Source organism: Pecten maximus, chromosome 2 (genome assembly GCF_902652985.1).
Source record: "Pecten maximus chromosome 2, xPecMax1.1, whole genome shotgun sequence".
Lineage (NCBI taxonomy): Eukaryota > Metazoa > Mollusca > Bivalvia > Pectinida > Pectinidae > Pecten > Pecten maximus.
The window spans coordinates 43,039,473-43,060,484 of NC_047016.1; the positions used below are offsets into that span (position 1 = coordinate 43,039,473).

General features: G+C 35.6%; 1 protein-coding gene and 1 long non-coding RNA gene across 2 annotated transcripts; one reads left to right on the plus strand and one right to left on the minus strand.

Annotated features, from left to right (window-relative positions):
- Positions 1–4,457: 4,457 nt before the first annotated feature.
- On the minus strand, positions 4,458–14,350 carry LOC117322169 (dentin sialophosphoprotein-like). Its single transcript, XM_033876942.1, has 10 exons — positions 14,264–14,350; positions 13,106–13,246; positions 12,408–12,527; positions 11,883–11,951; positions 11,501–11,671; positions 10,063–10,228; positions 7,993–8,050; positions 7,666–7,737; positions 6,211–6,340; positions 4,458–5,038 (listed from the first exon to the last, which is right to left on the minus strand). The coding sequence occupies exons 2-10, from the start codon at positions 13,216–13,218 to the stop codon at positions 4,951–4,953; spliced, it is 987 nt and encodes a 328-aa protein (XP_033732833.1). The 5' UTR covers positions 13,219–13,246; positions 14,264–14,350; the 3' UTR covers positions 4,458–4,950.
- A 165-nt stretch (positions 14,351–14,515) lies between these two features.
- On the plus strand, positions 14,516–19,734 carry LOC117322171. Its single transcript, XR_004531476.1, has 3 exons — positions 14,516–14,614; positions 16,916–17,090; positions 18,103–19,734. It is a non-coding gene; the product is annotated as an uncharacterized LOC117322171 (long non-coding RNA).
- The last annotated feature ends 1,278 nt before the right edge of the window (positions 19,735–21,012 follow it).

Consider the following 21,012-nt stretch of genomic DNA (forward strand, 5'->3'; position numbering starts at 1 on the left):
TAGCAAAAATCGTCCCCCTCTGAAGAGAATCATCTATGAAATATATGTGAATACGAGAACATAAGTACGTTTGATGGAAATAATAAATCGGGCATCAGCAAGCAAAACTATGGAACCAGATATGTAAGTCTGACATTTCGAATGTTATTTTTTTCAGCAATGTCATGTTAGTATGCACGATTGGTAGTATCTATCGCCTTCCATCTGTAGCAATACCGCCTCGATCACTGTGTCAGATTTTTTTTTCTTCGAAAAAAGATTGTTGTTGCTGTTGCTTTTTCGAAATTTATCAATTTACATCATCAGGAAGTATCGTTGAGTCTGTGGGAATATCCTGTTCCCAGTTTCCTCCATTTTTTTAGCTGATGAGTGATAAACCCAAAAAGCAGAAAGTACAAAGTGAGTATATTTTCCTTGTCATATGTTCGGAGTGTCTTCTACAGCAACATGAGAAATCATCATCGTCGTGATATATGATATAGATGTTCAGATACATTCCAATTAAAGAATCGTCCTTTTTTTTTATAATGGACAGTGGTCTGAAGAAGTTGCTATCATAGACGGCATTAGGACCATTCATTAAAACTGTATTCAAATTCTGACTACATGGTGGCTGATATACATAATTCTACCACGTTTGCTACGCAACGCCAGTTTTGATTGGTTTAAAACCGTGTATTATTTGCCACTAATACGCTCTCGTGTCAATAATACACGCTCGGACTCGGATATTTTGCAATTTTGATTAATAACTCAGGTCTGCGGCCTTCGTTATTAATTTAATTGCAAAATATCCTCGTCCTCGTTGTATATCCTGCAACAATACACGAATCATCGTTAATTATTTCTTAAACAAAACGATAGAACATGACAGACAAGACATCGTAACACCGTGGCAGTGAGGCAAGACGCCATTAATAAAGAAGTTTCAACTCGATTGACGAGCAAACGTCTACTTCTAAGCGTTGGCGTCATCTGACTGTGTATATATGAGATGACCTTACCTTTTACAATGCCAGTAATGTTACTTTATATTAATTATATAACTCATATTCACAAGACAAGGAAACAATTCGATCGCGTAACTTTATATCTTCATGTACAGGTTTGTCCTCCCTGACTGCTGGTCTGAGTTGACAAACTGTTTCGCCTAGCACACTCACGAATCCTATAAGGACTGCAGGGCAGTTTTATTTTGAAAAATATTGTATATATATATATATATATATCACTAGATACACATTTAAAATCGATATTTATTAATTCATCTTTTATTTTACCTAGTAGCAGTGTGCTTTTCGATAGATAAGACAGTTATGGAATATAAAATCATATGGTTTTGCAGGTTTTTGTCTTTCCTTCCCCGATGAGTCTCACACATGTTTCTATACCTGTCTAAGGTGGACATGCTAACAAAACATTGGCGTCCTTAAGTTATAACAAATGTCGTCACAGGCTCTAGATGACACCGGCGAGGAGCAAATTGATTCCGCCGAATCCAGTTTCATTTGGGCAAAACATCAAACAAACAAACACAATTGTTACAACACAACTGTCGACATATCATTAAAATATTATACAAATAGGCTCCATTTCAATAAAAAGAGTTTGTGATGTTTATTTATATTTTTTGTTTCTCCCAAATGTCGATAGTATTATCACTTGGGCAGCAGCTGCAACCTCAGGTAAGTTAGTCCGATAATAACAGTAATTTAATATGTTTTTTTTTTTTTTTGCTTTATCAGATTTGCCGGTAAACGTCAGTTCTAGAAATGTATGTGTTTAGATATTGAATCAGGGGATACTCCACCAATAAATCCACATCATTTTTTCTTTTCTTCAATCGATTAAATCTATTTTATGTGGACATTTTTAAAAATATTTGTCTGTGTACTAACATTGAGGTCATAATACCATTGTTTCAATTCAAATCAGTCTGAAGAATTGGCGAAAATGATGCATCATAAAGATAAAGTAAAAATGTTTATGCTAAAATATGTGTGTTGTTTGAATTTATTTTGTTACATATCACGGGACAATACATTAGAATGTGTACTATAAAACAAGGAGCCATATTGATCAATGCATTGACTTTTATTTTCTGAATTCATAAATGAACATGATGATGAATGCAGTAAAAACAATCGCAAACTGTTACTATCCTTTCAGTCATGAATAATACTAGTTTTTATCACAATAATGTTGGTTGTGTCACAATACATAATACATAATGAATTTGAACAAAATGGGGAAATATTAACATTTTGACCAATCAGAGACCAGGAAATGGTGGCCATTTTGTTATTTTCAGCAGTGCCACACTATAACATAAACATACATGTACCATTTCATCAAAATCAATCAATACTTAAATTTCAACCAATCACAGTCCAGGAAGAGGCATCCATGTTTGATGAAATGTGAAACAGAAGTTAAACATCAGTGATCAATGTCTCATGATGCGCGATATACATTGGTATATTGATTGGAATCGGACAATATTTAAATTTTGACCAATCAGAGAGAAGGATATGTAATGGCAGTTTTGATTAACAACAGACAGTTATTCTCATAGTGCCATGTAATACACCCACAAACCATTTTACAAAATCAGACAATATCTCATTTTCATGGCTCCACTCGGTTTCCATGGTGACATACTGGGTGACTTAATTAAATAAGATTTTTTATGTTAATGACCATGTATGTATATATATATGGGACAAAGAAGTAATTCAAACAGTGTGGATATATTTATATATATAGTAATTATAATAAAAAACACAAACCAGAAAATCACAAGCGCTTTCACATGTACTTTGAGAGCAAGCTCTTCAGGTGTAAACCTGAAGAGCTTGCTTTCAAAGCATGTGAAAGCGCTTGTGATTTGATTATTACTATGTATATCCATCACAAGGACATTATTCACTTTTAATTATATATACAAACAACAACTATACAGTCACTGATCTTAGTTCATCTTGACTAAATTAGATGATCTGACCACACAGAACATTGTACATATCTTACTTATTGAATTATATATATATATTTATATCATACAATTTAAATTCCAATACAAGCTGGTAGCTTCCAGTAAACATGTTTTTTGACAGTACCAGGATTAGAACATAAGTGTTTGAAAGATTCCATTTTGTTTGCAAAGCTTCTATAAACAATAAAGCCCAGAACATATACACTTTAACCATGTTGTCATTAATAAATCTAATATCAATTGTTTTTCTACATCACTTGAATTAATCTGTATAAAAATTTAAATAAATTGAGTTCTTTTTTTGGAGAAAATAACATTCTAGTTCTGAAATTATGTTAAAACACCATCTGCTTCTCTAGAAACTAGACTGCTATCTAACTGCTGTGACGTCTGCTTATAACTCAAAGGGAGTCTAAAGTATTATCATATATTTGGTTCTTTATTTTACTTTAGATAAGACATAAATAAGAATGATTGTGAACACATTTCGATTTTAATAATTACAAAAAAATGTATTAATATTTTACAAATACTTGGTTGCCATGGTCCATTGCATGTTGAGGTGACAAGATAATTTTCAGGAAATAAAAATACATAAACATAACTGTGGTTTTGTTTTAGTTTGTTTAGCATCCTATCAACAGCCAGGGTCATTAAGGACGTACCAGAGTTTTAGAGGTGGAGGAAAGCCAGAGTACCCAGAGAAAAACCACTGGCCTACGGTCAGTACCAGGCAACTGCCCCACGTACAGTAGGTTGAATAGTGGTGGTTTTGCAATAAACTCTACACAAGCTTATAATCCCAGCTTGTCTTTAAATTTAAAATCAAAGATTTCATGAGGTAATCAATGTTATCAGTTCCAATATTTAAAGTATTATAATAAAACCCAGTGTCAGCAACATATAAACATGTACCTATAGCCACGCAGATTTTTTTTTTTTTTTGGGGGAAATCTTCAGTGACCACCAGTGATTGACACGGGGTCATTTCAGGTACAGTGGATATGGATACTAAATACTGTTTATCTTGTGATAAATAATAATGATAATAATTGTACGGAATTGACTAAAAACAGTGTCCCTGACTCGCATTGTTTGTGGGACATTATAAACACAGTTTACAGCTTTGTTGATTGGGCTATATTGAAAGTCTTGCTATCTGACCAACTAGCCAGTCTCGCCAACAAATTACAATTCATGGTGAACTTAAGGCATGTTTTGTATTTTTTCTGACAATTCATTAAGAATCTGAATATACAAACATGGCTTTGGATTGAAGAGGGTTCATTTTACACATAAATACATATATATATCTTATCTATGTCATTTGAAAATGTATCCTATTAACACAGTTGAATTCATTCAGATATTTTTTGCTAGGCTATACAAGTGGTGACTGAACCATTCACTATTGGAGGGATGTCATGCCCCCCCCCCCCCCCCCCCCCACCCCACAGCCACACACACACACACACCCTAACCCCCTCTTACTCCAGTAGGTGATGTTTCTATTTGTTAATGTCATTCACAATTCTTCATTAACAGAATCAAATCACATATACCTTTGGCTTATAAAAATATAGTCATGCACTCAACTCTCAAAACATTTATGATATTAGACATTGAACATAATAATAAGTAATGGCATTTCAACACTCACTTTTCCTCTTCAACAAATGCCATTATAAGCATTTTGTGAAAATTCTCTTTATATTCAAATATTGTTAACACATCTCTGACAAAGTTCAACATCTTTAGAGCAAAAGAGAGAATATTTCATGCATCAATAATAAATAACATAAATTCAGGGAAAAAAAATATAATCTAGAAAAAAGACCAAACATCAAATATGGAATGTATCAAATGTGAGTTAGATATTACATACATACAAAAAACCCACACATTCACATTCATTCAATGCTGTTGAGCAGTAGGACGGCTTCTATCACAGATCACTATTCCATCTCAGAGTTGGATCCTGACAGACCTGAGGATATACCAGAGTCAATCTTCTCTCCCTCATTTTCATCTTCAGTCTGAGAGCTATATACAAACAAATAAAAGAAATTTCACTACCATGAAATGGTACATGTAATGATTACTAGTAACTATATACTTACAGAAACCTAGTATCAAAATTAAAACCTTTTAGAACCAAGGGTTTCTCTCTCCAGTTAAATAGGTATCCTGAAGTACAAGACACATATTCACTGGATGTACGATGATATTTATTGAATGTCGTTACCATGAAATTATAAGGCTATAACTTAACAAGACTGATCCCAGATGGAACTTGTCAACAAAAACAAAATATTATCACTGAACTTAATTCTTCCAATTTGATTGGGTGTTGCCCCACAAGAGAAGATACTTCAAATGGGGAGGGAACTTTTAAGTTATACAATATTCAATGTAGAGACTTGAGCCATACACCAGTATAGGGCTCTACACTCTGCCCCCCCCCCCCCCCTCCCGCTCCCCCCCCACCCCCCCCCCACCCCACCCCCAGGAAGTGAGACTATCTACCGTATTTATACCACAAGTCTCCCTCCTTCCTCCAATAATATTACAGACAAAATTACATCAAATCTCCCTTTATCCACACAGAACAAGGAAGTTAAAATAGTTCCTCAATATCCCTAATTATGCAACATCTAATCTCTTTCATAATAATGCTGCAGTACTCCATTAGAATCAGATCTCTCCCCACCGCCAAACCATGTGTTGTTCCAGGCTCAATTTAATCAGAATCCATCAAGCTTAAAAGAAAAACTTGAAAGGATTGGCCTCTAATTTCCTTTTGGGCCCGCCCCTCAAACCCCTGGAGAGCCAGACCCTCTGATTATTCAATATTTGGACTATTTCATCAGCAATGATAATATGCTCTAGGCCAACTTTGATGAAAAACATTAAGTTATACGGAAGAAGGACTTTTCCTAGGATGTATCACTATTTAGCCTATTTAGCCCAACTCCTTCGGCCACACAGGAGCCATACCCATGGAATATAAAGTATCATTCAACCAATAGTCCTTCAGACCAAAATTGACTAAAATCTAAACAGCCATTCAGGACAAGTAGCAATTGAAGGGAAACACTGTTGGACAATGTATGCTGCACCATGGCATAAGCTCACAGTTCTTTACTTTCGAGCTTTTAAGCTACATTTATGGAATAAGGAAATAAAATTAATGAAACTCTAGAAGAGGGACATACCTGTTGTCACTATCGTCCGAATCATCCGAGTCATCTGAATCAGAATCATCTTCTGAGTTGCCCTCGTCTTCATCATTCTCATCCTCCGACCCTGATTCACCACTCCCAGAGTCATCATCTGGCTGTGCATCTACAACACAAGACAATTTCTTCTTGTTAAAACATATCCCCATGATCAGTAAATTCTACATGTGATGAATATATACTGTATACAGAATATGGTGTACATTTATATAATATAAATATACATGTATATTATATAAGTAATCTGTAATAATTTTTTATCAAATTCAACCAAAATCCAACCAGATATAGAACTTGATCTCGGATACTATGTGAATATAAGTTTTTTTTATGAGATACCTTGTGTACAAGCTTTTTATTTCTGAGGTGGTCAAGTGAGATATTTGACCTTAACCCTTGACAGATGACCACCAAAATCTAACAAGGTGCTGATGTCATAATACTGAGCTATGAATATGAACTACTACTATGACAATTGTTGTGGAGTTCATAAGATACAAGATGTATCTTGTACACAAACCTTGATCTATGGACAAAAACATATCCACACTCTCGGTTTATAAACATTGGATCGCTATTGCCCAATAACACTGTAGACCCAATTTCATTGAAATGCATTCAGTTGTTCAGGACTAGTCATGATTTAAATGATTTATCTCTATTTCCCCTATTGGGCCCCATACCTCTGACCCCTGGGATACCACAACCTCTATAGGCATTCACGACTAGTAGCAATTAAAAGGAACTGTTGACAGATGACAGACAACGGATGGACAATGGACGTTGTGTCATGGCATCATCTCACCAGTCCTTTCGACCATGTAAGCTAATGACACTGAAATAAGTGCCCCATAATGCTTTATTTTTATGAAAAAAGATGGCCAAATAGCAACTATTGTAATCCTGCTTAAAAACATAACCAGAGGCCCAAAGGGCCTGTATCTATCACCTGCTACAAGTACAACTACTTGATTTTTGGCATTTGCATGACCTAAGCTGCACATTTCTTCAATAAAAGGTTAGGTGTATTTTAATTTCAACAAACTTTGTAGCCTTTCAACCCAGTACATTCCTGACCCATATCATGAATCAAGCTCTCTTGCTTTTTTTAGATAAAAAATATTACATGTCTTAAACAACTTATTTGACAACTGTGACTTTGAAAGTATTTCAGGGTTTATTCATTAAAACAAACTCTGGATTTCTTCGCTAAGGAGAAGACTTTAGCACCTTGTGACCTTGACAATCAGCCAAGGTCATTAATTTGAGCAAACTTGGGAGCCCTCCACCCCAGCATGCTTCAGGCCAAATATCAGGTTTCAGAAATTGTTGCCTAACCCATGTGATGTTGATTGTAGGTCAAGGTCATTCATTTGAACAAGCTTGGTAGCACTAATCTTTTCACATGATTATCAGCATTTTAAAACTTACCAAGTTCAATTTTCTCATTTATCAATGGCTGAAACTTCAAGGCTTCTGCATTGTTTGGCTCATACATCAAAACTGTAAAAATACATTGATCATAATATTACATTTGTCATACATATTACATTGATCATAATATTACATTTATCATACATATTACCATTTATTGTACATATTACCATTTATCATGCATATTACCATTTCATCAGACGTGAAAAAGTATTGGGTCCCCAGGTACTCCAGTTTCCTCCTACACTATGACCCTTGTGCATTTTCATGAACTGATATAGTCTGTTTCACAATTGTTGTAAATTCTAATTTCATTGTACTTACTCATTTTACACAATTTAGCAGCGTTGGGGTAGTCTCCCTGCATCAGACAGCCAATAAACTGAAACATACAATTCAGTTATATCCTAATTCATCATGTGTCCCATAGATATACTAAATGACTGTGAACAGTAAATATTAAAAAAGGTGAAATTTTATGGTCTGTATGTTAATTATAATTTGATGGTTAAATAAAAAATAAACAGTTTTAAATGTATACACATTTCTTTTTTAAACGGGATGCAGGCCTGTCATCTCAGTTCAAATGACTGATTAATAAATAGATAGGTTTGAAACTTGATCTTACTATTGGATGATGAAATGGTGTTTGCACAATTATATTGTATTTTTTTTTCATATTTAACACCTTAAATTTGTTACAACACTCACAAAGCGCGACTTGAGTACTGACATGACAGAAAAGGTCCTGCAATATTTGTGTCTCTAAACCTCAGCTTAACCATAGCAATTGGCTATACAGTAAATATTGTGTATTTACTGTTTTTGCTATTTATAGAAACTGTGCCTGTGACCTTGACATTTAGCATCAAAGCCTGAAAAACTGTGGCAAGCAAGCACTTCTTTTGAGAAAGCATCAGATAAAGTCTGAGTGTAATCAGCCCAACAGCTCTCAAAATATTGAGCATAATCTGATTTTCCATTTATGGCAACACTGACCTTGACATTTGACCTCTGGGCCTGAAATGTAATCTCAAGCAAGCACTTTCTTTGAGTTAGCACTGAGTAGGTAATGTCTGACAACTTGGGATATTGTACAAAAACTGATTTTCTATTTATATTAAAAGTGACCTTGAGACATTTGACCTCCAGGCAGGAAAACTAATTTAAAGCAAGCTCTTTCTTTGGGATTCAGCCCGGGATAAAGTCCGACTGTAGTCTTCCAACAGAACTAACAACTCACCACAGGTGGTTGCATCTTATAACAACTGACCACAGGTGGTAGCATCTTATAACAACTGACCACATGTGGTAGCATCTTATAACAACTGACCACAGGTGGTAGCATCTTATAACAACTGACCACATGTGGTAGCATCTTAAAACAACTGACCACATGTGGTAGCATCTTATAACAACTGACCACAGGTGGTAGCATCTTATAACAACTGACCACATGTGATAGCATCTTAAAACAACTGACCACATGTGGTAGCATCTTATAACAACTGACCACAGGTGGTAGCATCTTATAACAACTGACCACAGGTGGTAGCATCTTATAACAACTGACCACATGTGGTGGCATTTTATAACAACTGACCACAGGTGGTAGCATCTTATAACAACTGACCACAGGTGGTAGCATCTTATAACAACTGACCACATGTGGTAGCATCTTAAAACAACTGACCACATGTGGTAGCATCTTATAACAACTGACCACAGGTGGTAGCATCTTATAACAACTGACCACATGTGGTAGCATCTTATAACAACTGACCACAGGTGGTAGCATCTTATAACAACTGACCACATGTGGTGGCATTTTATAACAACTGACCACAGGTGGTAGCATCTTATAACAACTGACCACATGTGGTGGCATTTTATAACAACTGACCACATGTGGTGGTATTTTATATAAGGATATTTCTGAAACTTGATGTGGAGCTAGGTTTCCTTTTGTCTTTATTAATGCCTGTTCAATTTTGAGTGATTAGGAAAACAAAATGGTTGACAGGTGGCCATATTGGATTTTAAAAGCTGAAGTTTAATACCAGGTATCACTATTTCTTAAGATGTACTGAAAGGATATTTCTCAAACCTAAAAATTAGGTTCCCCTTGGTTTCTACTTGACGTGTTCCCATTCAAATTTAAGTCAGATCAGGAAAACAAAATGGCTGACAGGTAGTCACGTTGATTTTTACATTTGAAATTCGTTATCAATATATCTCAGATACGTAATTCTTCTTAGATCTTTCTTTGACATCATATGTAGAGTTTCTCAGGGTACTCCAATTTTCTACCACAGTAAGGACCTCTTCCATCAGGGCAAACAAGAGTGGTGTAACTTGTTTCAAAAATTGTTGTAAAATAACATTTAACTTTACCTCCATCATTAGTTGCATAGGAGCTGATTTTTCACCTCCTTCTTGCCAGCTTTCTGGATCATCTTCGTCGTCGTCGTCGTCATCATCATCGTCGTCACTGGATTCCTTTACTTTACTGGACTTGCTGTCTGGCTTTTGTTGATGTGTTTTAGATACCAGTCTGGTTCTACAATCATCACAAATCAGATTACAAACTAATCCTCCAAGGCAAGAAAATATAACACTGGTATTTTTTTTTTCATGTAACAAGAGGCCCATAGGGGCTTTAACAGTCACCTTAAATTACTTCTGTATATATACAAGTGCATACATATGGTTATTTTTTGACTGCCTTATCCAATAATTAGTACACAGATTTAAGACAAGACAGCTGATCAGCATGTCAGGGTCAATAAACGACTGTAGAAATTTTAACAAATCTGACTCCTTTGTGCCACACCCCTTAGCACCTTGGGGTTATCTTAACAGTCAGATGCACATCTAACCATCTTCTCAAGCATACCCAATGTAATTACAACCAGTTTGAAGTTCCAATGTAAAAGTACCATTTTCATAATATAACTAGAGTAAAGTTCATGGGATCATGAATTTTTTGGGGTCATGCTTTTCCCAATTTTGATTAATGACCTCATGCAAGAGGCCTCCTTCTAAGAATGTTTATTTCTATTATAAGAATTGAAAATATTGTTAACATTTAAGCCATCAAACCCTTCAAAGGCCCTGCCCCTCAACTTGTTGGGGAGTAGGCCAGGTCCAATATTTTCATAGAATCAAAAAGTTATATCAGGGTTATAAGAAGATATACCCAAAAGTATAATTTTCCTATCTAAACTACAGTAAATTTCACCTCCTCCCTAGAGGGGAATGTTAAGCTCACGAGGTAATGAAACTCACTATTTCAATAAACATTCCAATGAACTTTTCAACATTGGGTATTTGATATCAACATATAATTATCTGAGTATGAAGAAGAAGATTGTCAAAATTTCGTTCAATTTGACCCATTTTGGCCTCACGCATCAGGGGTCAGCCAAGGGTCACCATATGAAAACAATCAAATAGCCATCCCATACTATTAACTCCAGATAAGTTTGAATTATTTCAATGGAAATAAATACAATCATTTTCCTATACAAACCAGAGTGAAATTTACCCCTCCCCATGGGGGAAATATGAGTTCAGGGAAAAATGTGAACCCTTTGGGTCATGATTTTCACAATTGTAGGAAAATGAAAAAGACACTTCGCAATCAAAGAAGAGTAGATGATTCCTCTATATCTCAATCCTGAGAAGAAGATTTTTGAAATTTTAATCAATTTGAGCCATTTTGGCTCCACCTCTCAGACCCCTGGGTCGTTAGATCTATATCATTAATTTACAATTTAGGTTAAAAGCGTGAAAATGTGAAAATTCATTAAAATCAATTAATGTGACTAACTTTTCTGTCTTATCTTTTCTCTCGTTTTTTTCAGATTCATAATCATCAGAATGTTTGGATGCAGCATCCTTCGGTCTGGCTCCGTAGCCATTTGGTAATTTGACAGTAAAACCAGAGGCACCATTTCCTTTTCTGATATCTGTGTTTGAATTCTCTCTCTCCAGAAAAGACCTTAAGAAATAAACCACAAAAAATACAAACGTAGGACTTATTGAGTGAAACATTAGTTTTACTTACTCATATGTTTCTTTGTTTTATTTAACAGTAATCTCACATAGTTAAGGATTTCCAGGTTGTCTTGGATAGAATTATATGTATCTAATATGCATTTTATTTGCATGAGAAGAAAAACTAAATTAAAGATATATACAAAAGTCACTACCTTTCTGATTCAAGTTTCAATGTAGAGTTTAATTCTGCCAAATCAACATCATCGAATGGTTCTTTCACACTGAAACAACAAAATAGGAGTTATTTAATAAGTCCGTACAAAATCACTGCTTTTGCGCCTTTCCCACACACAATTTTTGCCACAATCACTCAAGACTTTCTTTGTTTGCTTGTTGGGTTTTATCCCCATTTTGAGGCTAGGTCCATTGTAGTGGTTGGTAGCTACCTCACTGAACAACATATGAGAGTCCCTACCTGCAACCAATGTTGAAATATTGACAGATGGCAGATGGACAGACACAGATGCTGTGCCATGGCAAAAGCTCACTAGTTCTTCGGAGAAATTGAGCTTAAAACCGAGAACAAGAGATCTCTTGAAGAACAAAAGTTTATGAGAGAATGTGATGGATGGACAATGCTATGCCATAACACAACCATCAGATTTTGACAGGCATATAAAAATCAAGTGAGACAAATTGCTTGATTATTTCATTGATTTATAAATACTCCCACTCACTGGTCATCTTTCCTCCTCACAGCTTGCAGGGCTATTTGTTTAGTTGGGGTAGGTGTACGTCGACTTCCAGACCCCGGCCTACTTCCAGAGGGGAAAGCACGAGAGCCTGCTGGTCTGTTCCTAAAAAAAACCACCAAAAAACAAAATTTATGAGAACTTTAATCATGGCAGAGTCAATACTTTATCCAATGTTCAAATTCTATACTCATACATCATAAAGCAAGAGGCCCATGGAGTTTAACGGTCATCTGACTATAAAGACCCTACTACTTAGTATACTATAATAGTATACATACTGACTCACTATTAGTATAGTGGTATACATGTACTTCATGATTCACCACTAAAATATTCAAAATGTGGTATCCATTAACAGAGCTTAAAGTTTTCCTGTCAGTGATGTTACAATTCCTCAAGTTGAATAAGTAAATTAAAAGATTAAATTGTTTTGTTTTCACCCTCATAATCGCAATTAAAGAGATGTTAACTATTGTTTTCTGCCAATGATAACATAATTATCTACTAATTTTCAACATACAAAAAGTGTATACCTTGTGTAATATTCAAGGTAAAAGAACTTTTCGTACTTTTTTTCATTACACATATGTAGTTATATCAATTAAAACTGACAATGATTTTGAGAAGATATATCTTTAGATCCTATGTGTTTAACAGTGTGCCATAACAGATAGACTTACTGAACATGGTTGTTGTTGTAATAACCGCCAGCATTCCCATATCCATCTTCCCCCAACACTGGTAACTTGTCAGAGTCATGGTCCTCTTTTTGACGACCACGTCTGGATGACATGACTAATTTTAACTGTCACAATATATTCCTGAAATAAATGTCCAATTTGATAAAAAAAAAAAAAAAGTGAACATATTATGTACATTGTACTTACATGACTGTACTTTTCTATGAATACTATTCACCAACATAAGTAATTACTCAACAATGACAGGAGGCTCAAATGAAATAATAAAATGACTGCTATTCCCTTACCTATTGCTATTAACAAGCGAAGGGGATTATACTTAGACACACTAAATGGAAGTGAGAGATAGTGAGTGGACAAAAATAAGGGACAGGTAAGATCAGTATTGTAATATAGCGATACTGTCTGGGATCCTGTGCCTCAAAAAGACATTGACAAGTTAGAAACGAGACAGGGGAAACCATGAGCAAGGTTATGTGTAAATGACTACACCAGGATATGAGTGTAATAAATATGATCAGTAGACTAGGACTAACAATTCTAGAGAAAAGTAGGAAAGATCATGGCCTTATCATATCCAAAAAGATAGTAAACTGGCTTGAGGCTAGCCTATCCACAAAAATCGCAAAATAATTTCACTTGATTTGAACTCCCTTCCACTCAAATTGCCTGGTTCTGGAACCTAAGATACATTCATTATAGTTTTCTCCAGATACACTCCTAATAATGGTCGAGCTTAGGCTAAACACAATTTAACAACAATTTCAAAACCATGATAAAATTATTTAAGGTACTGTCAGTAAAGCTAACCTGAAAAAAAATGAAGCTACAATTTGTGTTTTACGTACTCGGCAGTCTCTTTTTGTTCCTATCTGCCTATTCTATTAAGGAATGTATAAATCAGGTATTGAATTAGAACAAAACTTAGAGTTTCACTTAATCAAGTGATAAAGGTACTGTTCTGCAATATCATTTTGAACAACTGGGACCAGGACTCGTCAAAAACCTTTTTAAATTACAAAAATATATTTCAACAAACTGATACCTTCAAAAATAGTAACTTCCCCAGAACTGATAAAGGCTTGAATGTTTTATGTAGAGGGTTCAAAACATGTTTTAGACTAATTTAACCCTTACCGTGGACGTTTAACTTCAAGATTGAAGTCAGTCTATGTAACATGCAGGTACAGATAGTTCGCCATGTTGTTTACATGTAACTACGCGTTCAGCTGTTTGTTTTCGTATTTTACTGACCAAAAGGTTTGCAGAAATTAACTCTAAACTGTAACATCGATAAATGTATGACATTAATGATTTCTACATAAGAACTCTAAATATATATGTCTTCTTTGGATATGGAACTGTTTCGGTCTCTGCATACGAAACTATCGTACGCAATTTTGACATTGGTCTATGGAGAAGTGCGTGTTGAAGATAACCTTATAGTGTCTATAGTACCGGCTTCGTACAAACTTTGTAAGAAGCGATGTAAGTACCCTATTTTGTCCAGATATCGCAGGAAATCTGTGATAGACTTCGTCACATGCTATCATTACGATGTCACACACACAAGAAACAAAGTCACACATGGTCACTGCTGGCTGTGCTTATGCAATGTCGTACTAACAGTAGCATGAATCCTACTGTGCTCTAGGCCTAGTAGACAGTCTGCCAAAATGGGATATTATTTATTTGCTGATAATCTTAATTTGCAGGTTATATGGCATTACTATCGCTCAACCTGTCAAGTACAGCGGGATTTTATTTTATCTGTGCGAACACCAAGGGGAATAACTCTTACATTGTCCTAAAATTGCTCCATTTGCTCTTGAAAGAGGTTATATTTTATAGTTGGACCATCGACCATCGAACCTGGGCACTTGACAAGGCGACCTGCAAAACAAAAACAAAAAACAAAACATAACCGTTGTATTCCATCATTTATTGCGGCGACATCAGAAAGTAGCTAAACATTCACAAAATCTAACTTTCATTTACTCATTAGTAAGGTCGAATAAAGTATATACATGTACTAGTAATTAATTACATCATCTAAAGGGTGAGGATGACCTACAGCCATCATGCTTCATCCACTGTGTGTGTGTTACAGCCATTATGGTCTGAAACACTAAAGTAAAGGGGAGGGCCCGCAAATCATTTGTTAATAGATAGTGCAGCATTTTTCTATATTTGTGTAGTATTTTTCTATTTTCTGTTATACCATCTTTGCTTTAGGAACTTAAATAGCCCGTCTATCTGTTGATCGTTGGTAATTAGATGGGGGGGACACGTCGGGATGCTAATCCGTGAAGTAATCAATTTACCACGCCCGTGGCAGTAATCGTTTGTCAGGCTGCCGTTCATGTTTATTGCCCCTGTCAGAGAGGTATTAATTGTCTCTCATCCCTATTACCCACTACAAATGGCTGGACCCGTCTGGGAGCTCCAGCGATGCCCCATCTATATTAAGTCACCGGAGCGGAAGGCTGCAGCACAGCTGCGCACTGCTCCGGCGCTTCTGCACCGCTTCGATGCTCCTGCACTGCTCCGGCACTGGTCCTGCAGGGCTCCGGCGCTCCCGTAGGCTCTCCGGCAGGTTTTGGTATAAAAGGGATAAAAGCGAGAGCGGAAAGGGAGTTTGAGGGAGAGTTAGAGTTGGAGTGCCTAGGTGTTACTTTGTTGGACGTTGCTGCATGTTTTGATGAAAGTGAGAGCGGTGTTGCTAGTTATATATGCTCTGAACACTAGCTGCTAATGTTGCTTAATATGCATAGACTTCAACTTTACAAAGGTGTTGAATTGTGTTTCTCGACGACCCACACTACTTATTTCTAAACTCGGGTATTGTGGCGAGTGTCTGACGCTACCTCGAGGACACCTACTGAGGGCTGCGGGACTTTGATTATAGTTCCCCGGTTATTTTGCTACAATAAGATTGGTTCGCCCCTGTGACATGGGGTTATAAGTACATGTACATAGTACATAGTTCATTGAATTTTTCTGAAAGTGGTGTGAATACAGAAGTTATCATTCTCTTTGCTGTAAGTCTTTGTGGTCAGATGTCTGTTTAGGTCATTTTCTCTGCTGTAAGTCTTTGTGGTCAGATGTCTGTTTTAGGTCATTCTCTCTAGCTGCTGTAAGCCTTTATGGTCAGATAACCTGTTTAGGTCATTCTCTCTGCTGTAAGCCTTTATGGTCAGATAACCGTTTAGGACATTCGATCTCTCTGCTGTAAGCCTTTGTGGTCAGATGTCTGTTTAGGACATTCTCTCTGCTGTAAGCCTTTGTGGTCAGATGTCCGTTTAGGACATTCTCTCTGATGTAAGCCTTTGTGGTCATATGACAGTTCTGGCCCAAGGGCCTCTTGTTCTCATTAAATAGACCAAATTAATTAAAACAGAATATTTCCTAATTAATCCCGATATCTGCCCAAGGATGAACAGGTCAATAACATTAATGTGTCAGAGGAAATAATAACTTTAGAATTAGTCTAAGGACTGTCCCATGTGGAACTAATTCGAACTTCGCATGTTCTGAATGACTGCCATCTACAAGTATTCACTGCATCGTTGATGTGTGAAGGAAGCTTAATCCAACTTCGAACGATGCTGCAGTTAACATCTTAACCTTAATTGGTAGGGGGAATTGGGGAATTTGTCAAAGGCCTTGCTGAAATCTAGGATTGCAGTGCCTATCCACTTGTAATTTCCTTTAATATGTAGACCATTAGGAAAAGGGAATTCTAAACTTGAGTTTTGATTTTACATTTTCACCTTTTTTTTTTTTCAGAGAATCTCCTCATCATCTTGTCTTGTCTGCAGCGGAAGAACAACCATGAGATTTAAACTTCCACCTAAATTCAAAGTTTATGACTATTTGATGTTAACTGGAAACTTGACCATGTTTGGAATAACAGTGATGCTGGCAGGATTTAGTTTTTATAGAATGGTTCATTTTAAAACAAGTAAGTACACATGACTTGTAACAACAGTATTGTTTGATTTGTGACATTATAATCTATTTTTAGCCAGGCTGTTCAAATAGCCCATCACTCTGGGTCTGTCCTTCTGTCTGTCCATAAACAATCCTTTAAATTGCTATTTGAGATAATAAGAAAACAAAATACATTGTAGCCTATCACCCATTTGCTATTTTGACAGTTATATTTTATCACTTTCTTAGAAAGTTCTTGATGAATCTTTCTTAGATTTTATAAGTAGGTTCCCTTTGTTTTCAAATGATTAAGAAGAAGATGAGAAAAGTAGAGAAAATCAGTTTTACAGAGATCCAATGAAGGTCATTCGATGTGGCATCAAGATGACTGGAATCTCTTGCTCTCAGATTACTTACGTCGGTTACCCTTGTTGATAAAGAGCTGAAAGATCAGAAAAGTAGAGAAAATATAAGTCTTTCATTGATGCAATAAAGATCAATACTGGAAGTATCTTTCTCAAATTCCATACGTAATAAGTTTTTCCTTGATCACTAATTGTGTTTGTTCATTTCTGAGACTGATCATAAACCATAATGAAAGAAAAGACAGCAAAAAAAACAAAAAAACCAGCTAACCATCTGTGATTGACAGATGAAGTTAATGAATTTCCATTGTGGTTACTTCTGTCTTACTAGTTGTACAGTTAATTATTGTTGTTATATATTTAAAGACTTAGATAAGGAAAAGAGAAAAGTAAGGTCTTACATAGATCCAATAAAAAAATCATTTGATGGTGGACACTAAGATCCCTCTGGGATTTCATTTTTCACCTGAACTATGGAAAGCTAATAATTTCTGAAATTTAAGCTTCTACAAAGTAATTTTAGCTTCCATTAAGACAAAAAACCAAATGTTGCTCAGGCCAGGATTTATGCAATCAAAAATGATGCCATTGATGAAATTAGTGAAGAAAGCAGAATGGGAAAATTGTAGTATGTGGGTTAGATAAGATTTTTAAATGTCAGTGTTCTTCTGTTTTCAGCAAGAGTTCCAGAAATAGAGGAAGAAGTTCGACTTTTCAAGGAAGCTCAATTAATGAAAGAGCAAGTGGAAAGAGAATCTATGCTTATGCGGAACAAACAGACAGAGACAGACAAAAATTGATAGTGTGCTTCTCCTATAGAAAAACTTTTTGTAGATTTTGATATTTTCTAACATAAATCACTTGTGATTAGTCCTTTGTGTTAAAATATTTCAAAATTTTATATCGACTGAGAATAATGTGAGTGAATGCAGAATGTAGATATATGTTTGGTTTATTGAATTGTAAATGTTTATCCTATTTGCAGAATACAATAATCTCAGCTGCCCAAGTTACCTCACCTCACATAAGTTAAAAAATATAACTTGTAATAAATCAGATGTTGATAAAGTCCAAAATTTGATGACCATAGGTCAGTTTTTTTATCTATTTTAGAAATTCTTTTGATAGACTGGGTTCATGAATGCCTCTTGTTTGTAATTTGAAGTGAGGAATCTAATGCCTTCAGCACTTACTGTTGAAGAGACGTTTTTAATATAAAGGGAGGTAACTTATGGCTGTAGTATTTACTGTTAGAGATTGTTGTTCTCTGCAAATTGGAAAATTCTGGTCTAAACTGAATAGTTTTAGTGCCAGATTTTGATTAAGATGTTTTAAATTATTCCATTCTTTTTCAGTGGGCATATTATTGTATACTATCTCCGTCTGTCCATCTGTCCGTCAATTGTGAGGCATTTCTATTCACTGGTCTACAGTTTAGTCAGATAATATGTAACTGCCCTAATTTTTGGCATTTATGTTATTTATGGGACTTACAATGACAATATGGATTCAATTTGTAAAAATAATCTCTTTACTTAATTTAATTACTTAAGCATAAGTGCAAGCATTTTTTAGCACATACACATGACAGTGGCTATCAGGAACTTTATATGTGAAACAGAACAATTATTGAATAGGGTCAGACAGGCATTTTATGTTCTGAAAACTGAAGGCGTAAGCCCAGTTTACACTGGTTTATAGATATAAATTACAATTCAGTTTGAACAGGTCAGTTTTTCTAGTGTGAATGAGTTTTCAATGAAATTACTTTGTTGTGATTTCCATTCAGGATTTTAAACCTCACAAAATTGTGAAGGAGGTGATCACATGTATGCGTTTTTGTGTGTTTATGTTGATTTGTGTGGTATTATCATGGAGAATAAGTCTTGCATGTGAATCTACTTATATGAGCACTTGTATTTTCATTCAATGACAACCATTTCCTAATTATGCATAACATAATTTAGTGATACAGCTATATATTTATATACTATGTATAAATAGCTGCAGGTATACAGTGGTTTTGTGTTGAGCTGTTGTCGTAATAAGGGCCCTGTAATCCGCTTGTCCCTCTATGACATTTCAGTAATGTAGTTTTACTTAAACATGTGAAAATACGTTAATCAAGATTCGTGCTAGAATAGGTAGATTAACAGAGTAATAGGTTTATATTATTGGTAGACAAGGCGAGGATGTGTCCCTGTTTCTGTCAACGTACTATCATGTTCATCTTTTCAGTCACATAATCTGTATCAAACAGATATAATTGTAAATCATCAAAGTAATTATTAAATATGATATTTGATAAAATGTTTTCTCATTTATTTTATGTTTGCGGACAATTCAATAATTATGTCATTCCAACTGACAATGTACCTGGTTTGTATAATTTCTAGGAGATTTTAGCGATTTCCATGTTTATGATTAATTTGAAGCTCGAAATGTGCCAAGGCCGTTACGGGCCAACACTGCGTTGTCGAAATAAACAAAAACCAAAGCAAAATCTGACGATGAAATGTGTCCGACACTTGTCAAAAAACAACTGCATATGCAGTTTTTTTGACCACATTTTTCTGGAAACCACGGACAAACATCAATTGCTTACGTGTATATTGTCCAGGCGTAGGTCCCTGTATTGTTTAATTTAAACTGGTTCAAACTAGAAATAGTCTGGACAAGATTCGTCTAAATATAGGCGTTTCGTTTGGTTACCATGGCAACCAATATTTTGAAAAGCAGCACCATTATATTTGCAATCACTCGAAACCCCTGTGTACCGTAAATGTTCAGCTGTATCGGCACCCTATAATATGATTTGCGGTTGAGTTATATAACAAAGTGGATACTCATACATACTATCTTGCATGGAAATAAGATTTGCATCATTTTAAGAGTCGCTATGCTGGTATGCCACAAATCTCGCCTTAACACTACAAAGTCAATATTTCAAATTTCTGATAATTTGAGGAAAACAAGTAATCAAAAGTTTCTAACACAACCTGATAACATGAATATAAAGCTTACCAAGTTCCAAAGAAGTCGGTAGAAAACTGTAGGAGATCTCCGGAGATCCTGACCCCAAGGACCCCCCCCCCCCCCCTGGATCCGCTAGTGCCACCTCAACATATATTGATGTTCAAAATCTAGAAAAGTAAATGACGAGAGTTGAAACACAACAACACCTATATTAGACTGCTGAATTAAACATTTTGGTATTTAACCTCAGTTCCAGTTTTGGTAGCAGTACGCAACTTCTTGGAGATGACTTTCCTATTTTATCAATATAATAAATCCTGACTCGTTTGCGCCTAACCATACGGCTCTTCAGGATGTGGGACTCCCTTTCTGTACAGTGTAAACACATGTTGACCATGTGTAACTTCTCAAAGATTAGATTTGCTGAAACAAGAGTACAGTTAATGAAAGATTAACGACATGCAATGCACGCAACCTAATAGCTAGACCTGAATTTGGTGTGGTTCCGCTTTTCCTGTCTAGACCTGAATTAGGCGTGGTTCCTGTGACCCTATCTAGTCCTGAATCTGGCGTGGTTCCTGTCATCCTGTCCAGACCTAGACATAAGGTTGG

Bases quoted from the DNA above. Each gene is read 5' to 3' on its own strand.
- LOC117322169 (XM_033876942.1), bottom strand. From the start codon at position 13,218: ATGTCATCCAGACGTGGTCGTCAAAAAGAGGACCATGACTCTGACAAG. The intron at 11,672-11,882 runs GTAGTGACTTTT...TTATTTCTTAAG, and splicing joins TTGAAACTTGAATCAGAAAG to GTCTTTTCTGGAGAGAGAGA. The intron at 5,039-6,210 runs GTATGTCCCTCT...GTTTGTATATAG, and splicing joins TCGGACGATAGTGACAACAG to CTCTCAGACTGAAGATGAAA.